This window comes from Fundulus heteroclitus, chromosome 9 (assembly GCF_011125445.2).
Source record: "Fundulus heteroclitus isolate FHET01 chromosome 9, MU-UCD_Fhet_4.1, whole genome shotgun sequence".
In the NCBI taxonomy this organism is placed as follows: domain Eukaryota; kingdom Metazoa; phylum Chordata; class Actinopteri; order Cyprinodontiformes; family Fundulidae; genus Fundulus; species Fundulus heteroclitus.
Genome location: NC_046369.1, coordinates 36,832,912 through 36,849,957, shown reverse-complemented (window position 1 = coordinate 36,849,957; position 17,046 = coordinate 36,832,912). Strand labels below are relative to the sequence as shown.

At 42.6% G+C, this 17,046-nt stretch overlaps 1 protein-coding gene across 1 annotated transcript in view; it reads right to left on the bottom strand.

The window, feature by feature from the left end:
- LOC118564202 overlaps positions 1-16,069 on the bottom strand; it is a 45,783-nt gene extending 29,714 nt beyond the window's left edge. Inside the window, exons 1-3 of the mRNA XM_036141591.1 lie at positions 15,675-16,069; positions 15,458-15,516; positions 15,224-15,332 (exon numbers count right to left, since the gene is read on the bottom strand). Coding sequence (XP_035997484.1) covers positions 15,224-15,332; positions 15,458-15,516; positions 15,675-15,704 — 198 coding nt within the window. The 5' untranslated portion in view covers positions 15,705-16,069. The remainder of the gene's footprint in view (positions 1-15,223; positions 15,333-15,457; positions 15,517-15,674) is intronic.
- Between the last annotated feature and the right edge of the window lie 977 nt (positions 16,070-17,046).

Below are 17,046 nucleotides of genomic sequence, written 5' to 3'. Positions count from 1 at the left end.
TTCCTGGAAATTTAGCTACTTTCTGTTTGTTAAGTCACCTCTTAAACCTGAATTGTATTATTTTACCCATAGCTATGGAGGACCAAGTCTTCCATAATTAAAAATAAATACAGAAATAAATAAATGCTCAATAAATAAATATGCATACAATTATGTGCCACCAAAAATATAATAAACAAATAAATGTAGGTAGAAAATAAATTATACAGTGAGACAAAATGTATATATCTCCTTTAATTAGCCACTTTATTTATTAATTACTTATTTTTTTAAAGTATTTATTTATGTGCATGTTATAATATTTTTGTCTGTTTTGTTCTTTCTTTGTATTTTTTTGCCCTATTTATTTCTCCGATGCTATTTATTTCTGCCTGTCCTTTTTACATTTCTGTTTGTCTTTTTTACATTTCTGTCTGTCCTTTTTACATTTCTGTTTCTCGTTTTTACATTTCTGTCTGTCCTTTTTACATTTCTGTTTGCCGTTTTTACATTTCTGTCTGTCCTTTTTACATTTCTGTTTCTCGTTTTTACATTTCTGTCTGTCCTTTTTACATTTCTGTTTCTCGTTTTTACATTTCTGTCTCTCGTTTTTACATTTCTGCCTGTCCTTTTTACATTTCTGTATGGATTTCTGCCTCATTATGCAAATGAGGAGGGGCTGTGTCTTAAGGGCTCAACTTCTTCCCATTGGTTGGTTAGCATTTTACTGCATCGGTCAAATCTACATGGCTTTCCCCCGCACTAAAGAATTGTTTAGTAATTTCAAACTCAGCAGGCAGACGTTCACATCATGCTCTTTTGTAACACATTTAAAAACTATAACCCACATTACGCACATTATATTACGAAAACAAAACATGAATAATTATCGCTGTCTTACCTCTACTTATAAATGAAGTCCATGCGGAGCTCTTTCTGAACAAAAATATAATTTTTCCGGTAAAAGTTCTCTTTATCTTCTTCAGTTTTAAAAGTCTCTCAGTGTCAATGGAGATCCCTGCCAGGGAGGAAAGCCTTCCTTGATCAGTCCTGTTCCAGCTGTATGTTTAGAGTCTTTTTAGTGTTTTACTTGTTTAGCAAAACTCGCTAATAAAACATTCATAACTTGCTGTCACTCTACAGTTTTAGGATCACGAGCGGTGCCCCTTGAGCGCCCCCTGCCGAGAGGCCAAGGAACTGCCGGCCTCACCTACAACGAGTTCTTTGGCTTTTATGATCGCTCAGCAGCACGAAAACATGTTATTATCTGCACACAGTTTGATGATCAAAACACAATTCGTAATCCACATATATTAAATTGTGGAAAATCAGTTCATAACTGTTTGAAAATTGAATTCATGATCTAGAGACAGGAAGATGCATTCACGGAATGGAAGCCAGCGCAGTTAACATGGGATTGCGCAATCCCAGGGGAGGCCAAGCTCGCTGCGGCCTCACCGGCTTCGCTATCAAGCGCCCCCAAGGATTTATATGAAAAATAGCGAAAAGTCTGCGATTTTGAAGAGAATATGATCAAAAATGAGGAAATTAGATAAAAAATACTTATTACAAATGACTGAGTGAATCAAAATTCATATTATGTTATTATATATTTTCTTTCTTTCCACGATGATAAGGGAGGCCTGGCCTCACTTGCCTCCCCTGACTGCACGTCACTGATACAGAGATGTGTTAATTCAGTTATCCACTTGCACCAGACCAGACTTGAACGTTGTGGTTAGTAAATTACCACAACACTTTTTAAGCCAACGCAATAACACTAGAGCACGGTGAAACATGCTTTCAGATACATTAAGATATGCATTGGAACAAAAAATATACTTCAAATCAAAGGGTCAAAGGATTGAAGGTGTGCAGTGTTGCTGACAGGGATTTGAACTTTGGTAGGAACACTATTGGTCCAAAGCTTCATTGGTCTGACATCATTGGTCCTACACAATATGCATGCTCCTATTTTTTGATGCTTGACTTGAGCGTCAGGAAGCATCTCCTCTGTCTAAAGAGAAAAGCACCATTTGTTGCTACATTTATACAACTTTGTTGTCAGAAGGAACATTAGCTTTCAACATGCTGAGTTTAATCAGAGGTAACAAGAAGCGAGTGCAACCGCAGATGGTTTTAGGACGGATTACGGACCGGGCCAGCTGAGACCAAAACTGTTTCAACTTATACAATACAATAAATTGTTATTTCATAGGGTGTCTGATGAAAAGAAGGAGGGAGTGGGGACCCCTGACATTTGGCTACCAAGGGCCCTTTGAGGGTTGGGGTACTTCCTACCAGGGCCCTCTGACTAACCACAGGCCCTTAGGGTGCTTTTAGCGGGCTCCACAGCTGCTCCTGCTAGTCAGCCATGGGCCCTGATGAAAGCACCCTTACCCTGGAACGTTGGTAAGAGTGGATGTGGTTGTGGAAGGGCCCTTGCCCTGCTTTTGGGCCTCTTATGAAAATGGATGAGGGGTGGGGGTGGAGGATATTTTCAGCAGGCCCTATGACTACCAGGGCCCCTAGCCCTGCTTTTGCCTTATGACAATTGATGGTGTGGTGGGCCTCTGACTGATTTTGAGGGCCCCTACCAGGGGCCTCTGACTTACCACATGCCCCGGGTAAGAGTGCTTTTAGCAGGCCCCACATGGATCCCAGCTAGTATGCTTAAAAGAGGTGGACTCTAGCTTGATCCACATGTAGTGTCATCGCTAATAGCGTACCGCGAGGAGCTATTTTTAGAACGTGACGTCATATCACGTGGTACAGGTGGGGCAAATATGCATTTTCCTCCTCTCTTTCGCTGTAGTTACCCTTGGTTTTACTCAGTAAAACTACCGCTTTTTCTAAGTCTAAGAAGTCTCCTAACCATGGTTTTTAAACATTGTTGTTATGGAACGTGCAACAGCGACTCGAGGTACGTTGATAGGCCGCATATGAAGTATGTTAAAGCCGCAAGCGGCCTCGATCGGCCCTCGCAGCCAAGCGCCGCTCCGGCCTATTGGCCACCGCCGCGGCTCTGGCCGGCCAGCTGACCGGCGAGGTTTGCACACCGCCGGCCGCCCCCCACCGCAGATGCTGTCACGCATTTTCCCTGCCCGTCCACTGAGCGCTCCCCAATGACTCACAACAAATCTGGTGCAGACCGGTCGATGCAGCGAGGAGATACAGCCGTTGGATAATGATAATGCATTTGGCCATTGGGCCGGACTAAATTGTTCGGCGGGCCGGACAATTTATACCGATTCCTGGACGGTGACTACAAACAGAAAAAAAACGTCTGATGACGCCATGAACGCCGAGCAGGAGAAAAACAACGACTTACCTTCCTATCAACTCGGCCCGTTTTCCAGTCTTTCTAAGACCTCGAAACTCAATCCATCGTTTGAGCTGAACGTTGGTATGTTGTTCCACAGTTCTACCAGTAAAATGGGCGCCTGGACATCCTCTTGTGATAGTTTAACAGCTGAAAAGTCGGTCATATCGTTGTATCTGTTGCATGTGTAATGGCTGGTTGCTACGTGCGCTCTCACACTGTTTGACCTACCTTAGGGGCAAGGGGCGTTGCTCATGAGATGGTGACGTCACCTGCGCGGTACGCCATTGTAACTGCACGGATCTCAGCATGGATCTCAGATATGTCGTCAATGACAAGACTTCAAATAACAAATGTGTCACTTGTGATGTGTTAATTGTAAAATGAGACCTGTGTTTTACCATAGTAACAACCGGGGCTAAAAAATGGGGAGAAAAAAGTGCTCTACCAAGTGCGATGTGTAATAAATTGGAGTAAAGAGAGAGCAACGGTCTTAAACTCTGTGCTGTTTCATACAGATCCGAATTACAAGCAAATTCTACCCAGTAGCACAATTTTAATTTGGAGACAGATGATGAAACAACAAGTAGTTTTATTGTAGTAGCTGTGGCTGCGTATGTGTGTTTGTAACCCTGAAATTATGTTTATTGGAAAACATGTTTTTTTTCAGCTTATTCAATGTTTTTTTTCCTTATTTCCTCACAATTTGGACCTAACATGTTTCATAAGCCTGCTGTAAAACACTCACACTTAATATGTATTTACAATGATAAAACGTAATTTAATACTGCAATTAACACAGCATTTTTATTATAGCCAACTCAATACCTTCCCTCATATCTGTCTTCCTCTCCATGCCTCTGTCACACACATGCACACAGCATGCATTTTTTTAGTAGATAGTGGCTGCCCCTCCTCCACTCTCTCACTCAGTCTAAACCTTAGCAAGTTGTTAATTCTATTGAACATATTGACAGTGTTTCTGATTGCACTTAGTTTCAACAATTTAATTCTCTTTGCATTTTTGAATTTACATCATTTGAGATTGTGTGCATATAGCTGCACCTAGTATTTCTGCTAGGTTTCATTGAACTCTGGCTACTCCGTTGCGACACGAGTGGCTTAATGTGCAACCAGGCTAGCTATAATTGTGCGGAAAGATGTAAAGCGACAAACCGCTTCAATTTATTCACAATCCACGATAGCATGGTTTGTAAACTTTTTTTGGGGGGGGGGGCGGGGGGGCCCTGGGCAAATTCTTTGCCCAGGGGCCCAGACTACCCTTAATCCGTCCCTGGTTTTATTACATAATTAAATGCCTTGGCAGAACATTGTGGCTTGTGAGCTTGTTAAGAAACAGCAGGATCTTCTTAGAGTTAACTTTAAGCAGGAAAATAAATATAATGTGGACATCATGAAAGCCAAAGATTCCCTTTTACAGTAAAAACATGTGCCCAGCCAGAGATGCACTGAGTAATCAGTGTAAAAAGAAGGGTCACTATGCAATAGTGTGCAGATCTGGAACAAGAGAAATATGGGCAGCAGGTGATGACGGTGAAGAAGTTGCATTTCTGGGCTCAGTAGCAACAGATGAAATGGAGGAAGCTTGGATCACTGAAGTCAAAGTGAACAATCTGAACTATTTACTCAAAATAGACACAGGAACGGTTGTAACCGTGTTGCCAGGAAAAGTGTACGTCTCTCTGTCACAGACACCACAGCTGCAACCCACAAAATATACATTGTATGGTGCAGGTATGTCTCCACTAGCAGTTAAAGGGAAGTTTACCGCTAACCTGAGCACTCCCAGCAAAACTACAGTACAGCCTGTGTATGTAGTAGCCGATCTGACACAAGGGTTACTTAGCCGCACAGCAAGCTAAGCAATTGGGTTGGTGGCCAGGGTAGAAGCAGTAGAGGAGCAGTTCCCAAAACTGTTCAGCGGCTTAGATCGCATGGAGGGTAAATACAGAATAGATCTTTAAGCAGATGCTAAACCATTTGCTCTGTCAACCCCAAAACATGTCACTCTTCCCTGTTACTCAGAGTAAAAAAGGACTAGCTCAAACAGAAGAGAGGGGTAATCTCTAGAGTAGAGCAGCCTACTGACTGGTGTGCAAGTATGGTCCCAGTACCCAGACCAGATAGAGAAGAAGTTTGTGTGTGTGTCGATTTAACTAAATTGAGCAATTCTGTTATAAAATAAGGACACATATTGTCATGAGTGGAGCACACCCTAGGATAGCTAGAGGGTGCAAACTCGATGCAAACTCAGTCAGTGCTTCTCACAACCTATATCACGCCCTTTGGAAGATATTGCTTTAACACACTTTGTCTTAGAAACTCTTCAGCTTCCTGTGGATGGAATTCTAAACAACTACTGACTTCCCAGAGTTATTGAATAAGGAGACGGTGGAGTGATGAAGTTCCAGCACTTTTATTGAGAAACAGTATTTATTGAAAAACAAGATAACTCGTCACATAAATATGCAAATACAACACCAAGGACTCATAACAGTTACAAATCACGTGTGCTGGAACTTTTAGTAAAGATCAGCTTGAATGCTTCATGGAGTTTTAACACACAAGATCAAAGGTTTAGCATTCACCTACAATTTAGGGTTCAACTAATTAAGTAAGGCCTGTTTTAGGTCCCTATGTGCACATTATTTTAGTATATTAGACTACTTAAGCTAAGCCTGTATACTAATTTAGGTCGAATCCGTCTACCTTCTCCCCACCCTGAAAACCCTCCTACTCGAGCCTCCACTCACCACTTCGATGGATAACCATCCACCACCCTCAAACTTACCAAACCAGGAGCAAAAGCAGGAGAGGTTCAGTGTGGCCGGGGAAACCCAGAAAACGCTACCCACAGGGGTAGTAAAAATTGGTGAGACCCCCAGGGAGATCTGCTCTCGGCCAATCTGAGCCAGAAAACCCTGTGTTGAATCTAGGAGTTACCATTACTAGCTAATTTTAAAGGATCTATAGAGCCAATCAGATCCCGGTCTGTCCTTCCATAATAAACAAAAATTGCATAAATCAGTGATCTTTGGTGTGAGAAAACTTCTCCATTTCTTTCATCAAGCAGTGAGAACAAATACCAATCATGTCAGGAAAAACATTTGAAATTCCAAATATCAATTTTAACATTGCTTAAGCAAAACTGAAGTAACACAACTAAACATTTTCATTCATGCCTAAATCGAAACTGATAATAAAACAAAATAAAAACGGAAAAAGTAACGGGGGAAAAAAAACAACAATCTGACAATACTACTGTAAAACTGCAAATCAAACAAATATATATTATCAAACCCACAGGAACATTTTTAAAAGCATTACAAGGAACAGTCACCAAGAAGGAAAAAAAAAAAAACTTGTGGTGGGCCGCTGTCCTCACAGCCAGCTCGGTGGCTCAGGTCGATGACGATGATTCCTGGCGTGTGATCTTTCTTGTCCTGCGATTTGTCGGCCCCTGGTGGTGGCGGCACCTTCCTGCAGTTTGACGCGTGGATCCAAGGAAGCCGTTGTTCGACCTTCACTGCCGTGTAAGTCGTGAGGAGCACCTCCAGTGGCCCTTTTCTAAACTTTCCCAAATTTAGTCACATTACATCCACAAACATAAGATAACATTTTATTTAAATCTTATGTGAAAGTCCAATATAACATATACAATTGTGACGTAGAAGGAATATCCTACATGATGTAAAACATTCATTACAAATAAATGAAAATTGCTCTGTGCAAAGGTATTCAGCCTCCTTTTCTCTGATGCGACCAATTGCTTTAAGCAGGAAAATTTATATAACGTGGACGTCATTAAAGCCAAAGATTCCCTTTTACAGTAAAAATATGTGCCCAGCCAGAGATGCACTGATTAATCGGTGCAAAAAGAAGGGTCACTATGCAAGAGTGCGCAGATCTGGAACAATAAAAGAAATATGGGCAGCAGGTGATGACAGTAAAGAGGAAGCTGCATTTCTGGGCTTAGTAGCAACAAATGAAATAGGGGAAGCTTGGATCATGTCACATAATGTGTATATTGGGGGGAAAAAAATCACAGCATTTACACATTAATGGTGTATACTACAGGTCGACCGATACAGGATTCCTACACAACTCTGACTATTTAAAATTTTCATATTTTGTAGAGCAGGTAAAACATAAACGTGATTGTATTGTTTTTTTTTTTTTTATATATATTTCACTTTTTTGGCCCTCGAGTTCCTTTGACTTGACAATTTTGGCCCATGTACCAAAAAGTTTGGTCACCCCTGTTGTAGAAGCAACTGCAGTAAATGGAGGAAAACTCATTTTACACGTCAGACATGTATGGAGTAGCAGGATATCCAGCAGCACAGCAGAAAAATTACTTGGAGCGCTGGAGTAGCAGGTGTCGACGAAGGGAACTCTGTCAGGCAGACGTAGGAAGCTCTGGCTAGCAGACATGGGAGGCTCTTGCTACTGGGCATGGGAAGCTCTGGCTAGCGGATGTAGGAAGCTCTGGCTAGCGGGCGTAGGAGGCTCTGGCTAGCGGGCGTAGAAGGCTCTGACTAGCGGGCGTACAAAGCTCCGGCTAGCGGACGTGGGAAGCTCTGGCTAGCAGGCGTGGGAAGCTCTGGCTAGCAGGTGTAGGGAGCTCTGACTAGCGGGCGTAGGAAGCTCTGACTAGGAGGTGTAGGAAGCTCTGACTAGCGGGCGTAGGAAGCTCCGGCTAACAGGCGTAGGAGGTTCTGGCTAGCAGGCGTGGGAAGCTCTGGCTAGCAGGCGTAGGAGGCTCTGGCTAGCAGGCGTGGGAAGATCTGGCTAGCAGGTGTAGGAAGCTCTGGCTAGCAGGCGTGGGAAGCTCTGACTAGCAGGTGTAGGAGGCTCTGGCTAGCAGGCGTGGGAAGCTCTGGCTAACAGGCGTAGGAGGCTCTGGCTAGCAGGCGTAGGACGCTCTGACTAACGGGCGTAGGAAGCTCCGGCTAACAGGCGTAGGAGGCTCTGGCTAGCAGGCGTGGGAAGCTCTGGCTAGCAGGCGTAGGAGACTCTGGCTAGCAGACGTGGGAAGCTCTGGCTAGCAGGTGTAGGAAGCTCTGGCTAGCAGGCGTGGGAAGCTCTGGCTAGCAGGCGTAGGAAGCTCTGACTAGCAGGCGTGGGAAGCTCTGGCTAGCAGGTGTAGGAAGCTCTGACTAGCAGGCGTGGGAAGCTCTGGCTAGCAGGTGTAGGAAGCTCTGACTAGCAGGTGTAGGAAGCTCTGACTAGCGGGCGTAGGAGGCTCTGGCTAGCAGGCGTGGGAAGCTCTGGCTAGCAGGTGTAGGAAGCTCTGACTAGCAGGCCTAGGAAGCTCTTGCTAGCAGGTGTAGGAAGCTCTGACTAGCAGGCGTAGGAAGCTCTTGCTAGCAGGTGTAGGAAGCTCTGGCTAGCAGGTGTAGGAAGCTCTGGCTAGCAGGTGTAGGAAGCTCTGACTAGCGGGCGTAGGAGGCTCTGGCTAGCAGGCGTGGGAAGCTCTGGCTAGCAGGTGTAGGAAGCTCTGACTAGCAGGCCTAGGAAGCTCTTGCTAGCAGGTGTAGGAAGCTCTGACTAGCAGGCGTAGGAAGCTCTTGCTAGCAGGTGTAGGAAGCTCTGACTAGCAGGCGTAGGAAGCTCTTGCTAGCAGGTGTAGGAAGCTCTGGCTAGCAGGTGTAGGAAGCTCTGGCTAGCAGGTGTAGGAAGCTCTGACTAGCAGGCCTAGGACGCTCTTGCTAGCAGGTGTAGGAAGCTCTGACTAGCAGGCGTAGGAGGCTCTGGCTAACAGGCGTGGGAAGCTCTGGCTAGCAGGCGTAGGAAGCTCTGACTAGCAGGCGTGGGAAGCTCTGGCTAGCAGGTGTAGGAAGCTCTGACTAGCAGGTGTAGGAAGCTCTGACTAGCGGGCGTAGGAGGCTCTGGCTAGCAGGCGTGGGAAGCTCTGGCTAGCAGTTGTAGGAAGCTCTGACTAGCAGGCGTAGGAAGCTCTTGCTAGCAGGTGTAGGAAGCTCTGGCTAGCATGTGTAGGAAGCTCTGGCTAGCAGGTGTAGGAAGCTCTGACTAGCAGGCCTAGGAAGCTCTTGCTAGCAGGTGTAGGAGGCTCTGGCTAACAGGCATAGGAGGCTCTGGCTAGCAGGTGTGGGAAGCTCTGGCTAGCAGGTGTAGGAAGCTCTGGCTAGCAGGTGTAGGAAGCTCTGGCTAGCAGGTGTAGGAAGCTCTGACTAGCAGGCCTAGGAAGCTCTGACTAGCAGGCGTAGGAGGCTCTGGCTAACAGGCATAGGAGGCTCTGGCTAGCAGGTGTGGGAAGCTCTGGCTAGCAGGCGTAGGAAGCTCTGGCTAGCAGGTGTAGGAAGCTCTGGTTAGCAGGCGTAGGAGGCTCTGGCTAGCAGGTGTAGGAAGCTCTGGCTAGCAGGCGTAGGAGACTCTGGCTAGCAGACGTGGGAAGCTCTGGCTAGCAGGTGTAGGAAGCTCTGGTTAGCAGGCGTAGGAGGCTCTGGCTAGCAGGTGTAGGAAGCTCTGGCTAGCAGGCGTAGGAGACTCTGGCTAGCAGACGTGGGAAGCTCTGGCTAGCAGGTGTAGGAAGCTCTGGCTAGCAGGCATAGGAGGCTCTGGCTAGCAGGTGTAGGAAGCTCTGGCTAGCAGGTGTGGGAAGCTCTGGCTAGCAGGTGTAGGAAGCTCTGGCTAGCAGGTGTAGGAGACTCTGGCTAGCAGACGTGGGAAGCTCTGGCTAGCAGGTGTAGGAAGCTCTGGCTAGCAGGCATAGGAGGCTCTGGCTAGCAGGTGTAGGAAGCTCTGGCTAGCAGGTGTGGGAAGCTCTGGCTAGCAGGTGTAGGAAGCTCTGGCTAGCAGGTGTAGGAAGCTCTGGTTAGCAGGCGTAGGAGGCTCTGGCTAGCAGGCGTAGGAGGCTCTGACTAGCAGGCGTGAGAAACACGAGGCAGGACGAGGTTTGGATGAAGAATGATGACGATCCAGCAGAGAAGAGCAGACTGACGGAGTTTTAAGTAGAGGTGTTGGCACGTGCACTGAATCCAGGCTTAATTAGGAACGACAGGTGGAACTAATAAGGAGGTGGAGTAAGAGCTGGGCTGCATGTGCTGGAAAGTTTATGAGGAGACAGGCAGGCCAATGCAAAATGCCTTCCTGGAGAACATCTTCTGTTTGATTTATATATTAAAATTATTTTTTCTACTTAAAAAATGTCCATGTTTTATTATCCAATCCATTCTGCTCTAACTGGCCTGAAGGAAACTGTCAAAGATGGACACACAGAGGAAGACGCTCACATACGCACACAGAAAGAGCGCTCGTAGCCAATCTACGCCACTCTGTCACATCTTTCCTGCTCCAACACGTCTTACTTCAAATAGCGTTGCGACTCTTAAACTAAACTTAATGACAGCGAGAAAAGAACTTCTTGTTGTGGGGACGAGGAGGAAGAAAAAGGCCACCGCTGAACATTATTTTCTACAAAGTTAAATGCTATAAGCGTTGTGATTGTTTTCATGCGTGTAAACGCCGACTCTTCATGGCAACGAGCACTAACACAGCGGTGGCCAGCTGGAAACAAACAAGTTTTTTTTAGACAGTGGGATGGAGTTTTATACCGACTTTAAACATTTAAAAGCCAACATTGACACGCGAGTTTCTGTGAGTGAAAATGGAAGTAAAAACCCTGCTCCATTCTCAGTGAAACCGCTGTTCCCTCCCGCTCACAGTGACCGAGACAGATATTCAAAGGGCAAATACTAAATCAGACAGTTAAAAATACAATATTTGTGTTTTCTGTTGTATCGGGATGGGACGATACACTGCATGCATTGGCCGATCCATTGGCGCATTCAGCCACCATGCTTTGACGTCCCGTGACGCGCATACGTTGCCGCTGCCTCCCTGGCAGAGAGCGCCTGCTAATGTCAGACTGATTGACAATTTAGCGGTATTTGCCCTTTGAATGTCAGTCACTGTGAGCGGGTGGGAACAGCTGTTTTACTGAGAACGGAGCAGGGTTTTTACTTCCACTCAATGAAACTCGCAGGTCAATGCTGGTTTGTAAATGGTGGTTAAACTGCTAAAGTCGGTATAAAACTCCTAAAAAACACTGTCTAAAAAAAACATGTCTGATCTCCAGCTGGCCACCTGCCACCGCTGTGTTAGTGCTCGTTGATATGAAGCCATGTATGCGCATAAAAATAATCACAACACTTGAAGCATTTAACTTTGCAGAAAATAATGTTTAGCAGTGGTCAGTCTAGGAGGTTTCCTCCTCCTCCCCACAACAAGAAAATCTTTTGTCGCTGTTATTAAGTTTAGTTTGAGAGTCACAAAGCTAGTTGAAGTAAGACGGTGTCTTTGACAGTTTCCGTCAGGCCAGTTGAAGCAGAATGGATAGGATAGTAAAACATGGTCATTTTTTTAAGTAGAGCAAATACGTTTAATATATAAGTCAAACAGAACATTTCTCGGGAACGTAATTTGCACTACATAGGCCTTGTGCTGCTACATGAAGTGCACAAACAATTAAGTGTTTATTTTTTATTGTTATATTTTAAATGTTCTATATTGTTTGCTAGCCATCGTTAATGTTTTGTGTTTTTTAAAAGGAGCTTTGCACAAGTTAGAAGCTTTTTATTTCACCCTTTTTCATACATGTCTGACATGTAAAATGAGTTTTCATCCATTTACTGCAGTTGCCTCTACAGCAGGAGTGTCCTAACTTTTCGGTACAAAATTGTCAAGTCAAAGGAACGAAAAATGAACACAATTGTTTTTTAAAACCAAAACAATCACATTAATGTTTTACCTGCTCAGCAAAATATAACTATTTTAAATGTCAGATATTTTGTAGAAAATTAACGTGTAAATTATTTTAGATCCAAAATTTTAAAAAGGGTTTTGCTCAATTGTTGTATTCACCAAGTTTATAGATTATTTTGAATAATTTAATTTGACTCTTTAACAATAAAAAATGTAACTTTTTTTTGGTCTAGCAGTATAAGAACAGTATTTGGGTCAGTTCTTTGAAAACACTTGCTGTAATCAGCCAATTTTAATAATCAAATTAATAGCAGATTTTAATTCACCAAAGTCTGCATTTGAGTAATTAAATATAATTGGGTAGATGTTAAAATGAAATTAAAGGGAATGTCAAAAGTGTCTTTATGTTTATTAATAATATTATTATTAAAAGATAGATACTTTGTGTTGTACTCAACATTTTCAATTGTATTATTTTTACTTTTCACGTATCGGATACCGATTTGCATGTTGTCAAAATAATCAGTATCTGCCCTAAAAACCTGTATCGGTCGACCTCTCACTTAAACCAAATCAAGAATCTTTGGATCTGATAAGGTCTGAAAACTGCTATTCACAAACGCTCTACATCTAATCTGACTGTGCTTCAACTGATTTGCAAAGAAGAATGGCCAAAAATTTCAGTCACAAGACGTGGAAAACTGGCAGAGACTTGCAGCTGTAATTACCGCACAACGCGGTTCCAAGAAATATTTACTGGGGGATGCTGAATACTTTTGCATGTTGCTCTTTTCAGTTTTTTATTTGTTAAAAAAAGAGACCACGTATTAGTTTCTTGCTACATCACAGTTGTATACCACTTTGTCTTTCACATAAGACTCCAATAAAATGTATTTGTTTTTTTTGTTTGTAATGTGACTATATGTGGAAAAGTTAAAGAAATGTGACTCATTTTGCAAGCCCTGATGGCAGGTGCGTTAGCTCTTCAAGGGCTGGAAAGAGAACGCAAATACATTCAGACCTCTGTAATTACACAACATTCTTAATACGTAAACATGCAGACCATAATATGCCAAGTACCTAGTTTTTAATTCTGCAGCAGACTATTTTGTGATAGTTAAGGGAGGTCAAATATATATTGAGTGTTGAAACAGAGAAATTGTGTGTAAGTGCATATGCATGATTCTATTCAAACATCCTGAATCCAGACTAGACAGTTTTCATACCAATCTTTCTCGGGAGTCTTGTCTTGACTTTCAGACGCAGGTTGGATGTTGTCTTGGACATCAGCCTCGCTTTCTTTGCAGTCCTCTTGGTTGTTTATGCTGGTAATGAAGCAACACAAAAATCACCACACAAAAACAGATCAACATGACTTTTCATTTGAAACTTGGAAAAACTATAAAATATAAATATTATTGAGCTCTAAATAATAACTCACATCTGTGCTGTGGCAGTAGAGGACAAGACAGTCTCTTCCACTCTGCTGTTCTGGCCAGTTTGGGAGTCTCCTTCTCTGGAAGATGCAGAAGAACCATCCAGTCCTCCATCTTCGACATCCCCAAAATCACCAGTGCATTGTATACTATGAAGAAGACACAAAAAAATTAAGACTGTCCACAAGACAGTTATTAGTTTAATTTGAGGACAAGTGGAGAAAAAACTAAACAAGTAACCAATGATTCCTGGGGCAAAACAATCTCACATCTGTATTTGTATATTTATATTTTACTTTGTAATGACTGAAACTGGGTTGACCTCTAAAAAGTCTAATGTAAAGAAACTCATACGTGGTGGAGCATTGTGGGACTACTTGGAGATGCGGCTCATGGTGAGCAGAGACAGGACTGTCAAGAACAGGTGAGGCCCTGAACTCGACACCAGTCTCTCCTCCCTGAGACTTCTCACTTGTGCAACAACTGTAAAATAAAGAAAAAAATAAAATTTATTCTGTGGTGGCATACACCTCTATAACGACAACTTAAAAATAAATGATAGAATATTAAACTGCAGTTGATGAAGGTTTAATTTACCTCATTTCTGTCACTGAAGGTGAATGGATTGTGACCGCGTCCACATCTTGTTGGAGATGGCTCTGCTTTTTCTTTTAAGTATACACAGATGAAATCAGTTAGACCATGCTGAGATTTAAAAATTGCAACCCCTTTTCTTTGCTGCTTATTTATTAAAATAATCAGCTCTGCTATACATACCTTGTTAAGAAGACGCCAACAATGCCAGAAGGAGGTTTTTCTAGTTCTAGGAGCCTCGCTGGTTGTGATGGTAGAAGGAGAGGGTGCTTCTGTCTGCTGGCTGATATCAGTAAGATAAGCAGAAAATGTCAGGTTTTGGATGTCCAAGTCATGTGTGGCAGGGAAAAAAAAAAATTAAAACCATGTGGAAACAAATTAGGATTGTTATAAAACTTTACCTCTTCTGAAGACTTAAGCTTTCGCCATTACCAGAGCGTAAATCACTTTGAGGGCTTATCTGTTTAAAAGTTGTAAAAACAGATATATAAGTTTGATAGAGTTACCTTTTCACAAATAAGTAGCAAAAGGTAAAAATAATAACTTAGCAATGCTGTTCAAAAATAAACATTTTAAGTGTATTTGTGTACATTTTTAAAAACACAATTGTTGGGGCCTCCCATAGCAACAATTAGAGATATAATACAATTCTATGCCCCATTAAAGACATAGAAATTAAAATTCACTATTTTTGAGGCTTTACTATGTTGTCATACTTTCATGTAGAAACACAGTTTATCTTTCTGTTTTTAGAGAAATCCATCATATTGTTTTAAAATTGAAGACACTATTTTCATACCACCTACGGTTTCTCCAAATTTTGCATTGAAGTGCCACAAACTTTACATGTAAAACCAACAGCTGCATTTAGACGGTAGTTTGTTAGAGTGGGAGGAGGGAATTAGGGAGTTTTTCCTACATAAAATAATAAAATATAAAACTGCTGTTGATGAAAACTGCTGTTTTACCTCCTTTCTGTCACAGAGGGTGACAGGATTGTGACCCTGTCCACATTTTGTGGGAGATGGGTCTGCTTTTTCTTCTAAATCCACACAGATGAGCTCAGACTGTGCTGACACTCACAAATTACAACCACTTTTCTTTGCTGCTTATTAATTAAAATGATCAGCTCTGCTATACATACCTTGTTATGAAGAGACCAGCGTTGCCAGAAGGAGGTTTTTCTAGTCCTGGGAGCCTCGCTGGTATCAGGGGTTGTGGTGGAAATGGGAGACCATGCCTCTCTCTGTAGCCTGATATCAGAAAAATAAGCAGAAAATGTCAAATTTGTGGGTGTCCAAGTCATTTGTTACAGGAAAATAAAGTCTGATAAATTAAAACTATGTGGAAACAAGTTAGGATTGTTATAAAACTTTACCTCTTCTGCAGACTTGCGCTATCACCATCTCCAGAGCGTACATCCCCTGGAGGGCTTTTCTGTTAAAAAGTTGTAAAAACAGATATTAAAGTTTGATAATGTTACCTTTTCACAAATTAGTAGCAACAAGTCAAACTAAATTACGATCAAATTGAGTGGAAATCATCTTAGTGCATTAAGTCAAATCAGCAGATTACACAAAGAATCAGGTTCATACCTTTTGTTTTTTCCAAATGCAGGAAAACATCTTCACACTTACTGAGCAAAGTATCTCAAAAACCGTGATAAATTTAAGCAAGTACTTCTCTATCGCCGTAATATATGGAAAGTGGGTTTTCAAATGTCTGTTAAGGGATATCTTAAGTGCTGATATTTGAATGAAATCATTTTGGCATCATGCGGACGCATAATAACCTAGCAGCTGTTCAAAAATAAACATCTTAAGTGTATTTGTGTACATTTTTAAAAACACAATTGTTGGGGCCTCCCATAGCAACAATTAGAGATATAATACAATTTTATGCCCCATTAAAAACATAGAAATTAAAATTCACTATTTTTTAGGCTTTACTATGTTGTCATACTTTCATGTAGAAACACAGTTTAACTTTCTGTTTTTACAGAAATCCATCATATTGTTTTAAAATTGAAGACACTATTTTCATACCACCTACGGTTTCTCCAAATTTTGCATTGAAGTGCCACAAACTTTACATGTAAAACCAACAGCTGCATTTAGACGGTAGCTTGTTAGAATGGGAGGAGGGAATTAGGGGGCGTTTCCTGCAGCTGGCAGGTTGTCGGTTCAATCCCTCGTCTGACCGTCTTAGTGTCTTTAGGCAAGACACTACCAGGGTCCTCACCGGGAATTTTTTTTTCAGCATAATGACGCAGTGAAATAAACACAGGGCCAAAAATTAAATGCAACAAAAAGGAGCCATTTATTCAATAATTGATCAATTAATCAGCTACACCACCCGCATTTAATGCAGTGCAGCTCCCATCCCACACTGTCATGCTCAGTGCTTTCACTCCTGGCTCTATAAAGGCTTATGAGCAGAAAGTCCAATGCGTTTCAGTTGCCTGAGAAAGAAGAGCTGTTGTTGGACCTTCAACACACGCTCCACCACCTCCCCGTATATTAAGAGAGGAGCGTGTTCAGTCTTCCTGGACCTCCTGTAGTCCACGATGAACTCCTTGGTCTTGCTGGTGTTCTGGATGCGGTTTTTCCTGGAGCACCACTGTGTAATATTGAGGACCTCCTCTCAGTTGTGGGTCTCATGTTGGAAATGAAACACAGTTTTCCTTCGTCCGGACTTTCGCAGTACTCAGCACTGCTTAAAACCCCCATCTCTCTCTTTGAATCTACCACTTTGGTGGCGTTTCTTTTCCCAAAAGTGTCTGGTTGTGGTGTTATGCCCTTAAATCGGGGGGAGTTACACTTTAAAATAAAACATCTCCTGTGATCCAAGAATACCTAATGTATTTTTTCACACAAGTGGACCAGGGAGAATGCCTTATAATTCATCCTCCCACCTCCCGCCATTTTCACCAAAAAACTGCAGCAGTTCAAAAACTGAATACTGAAT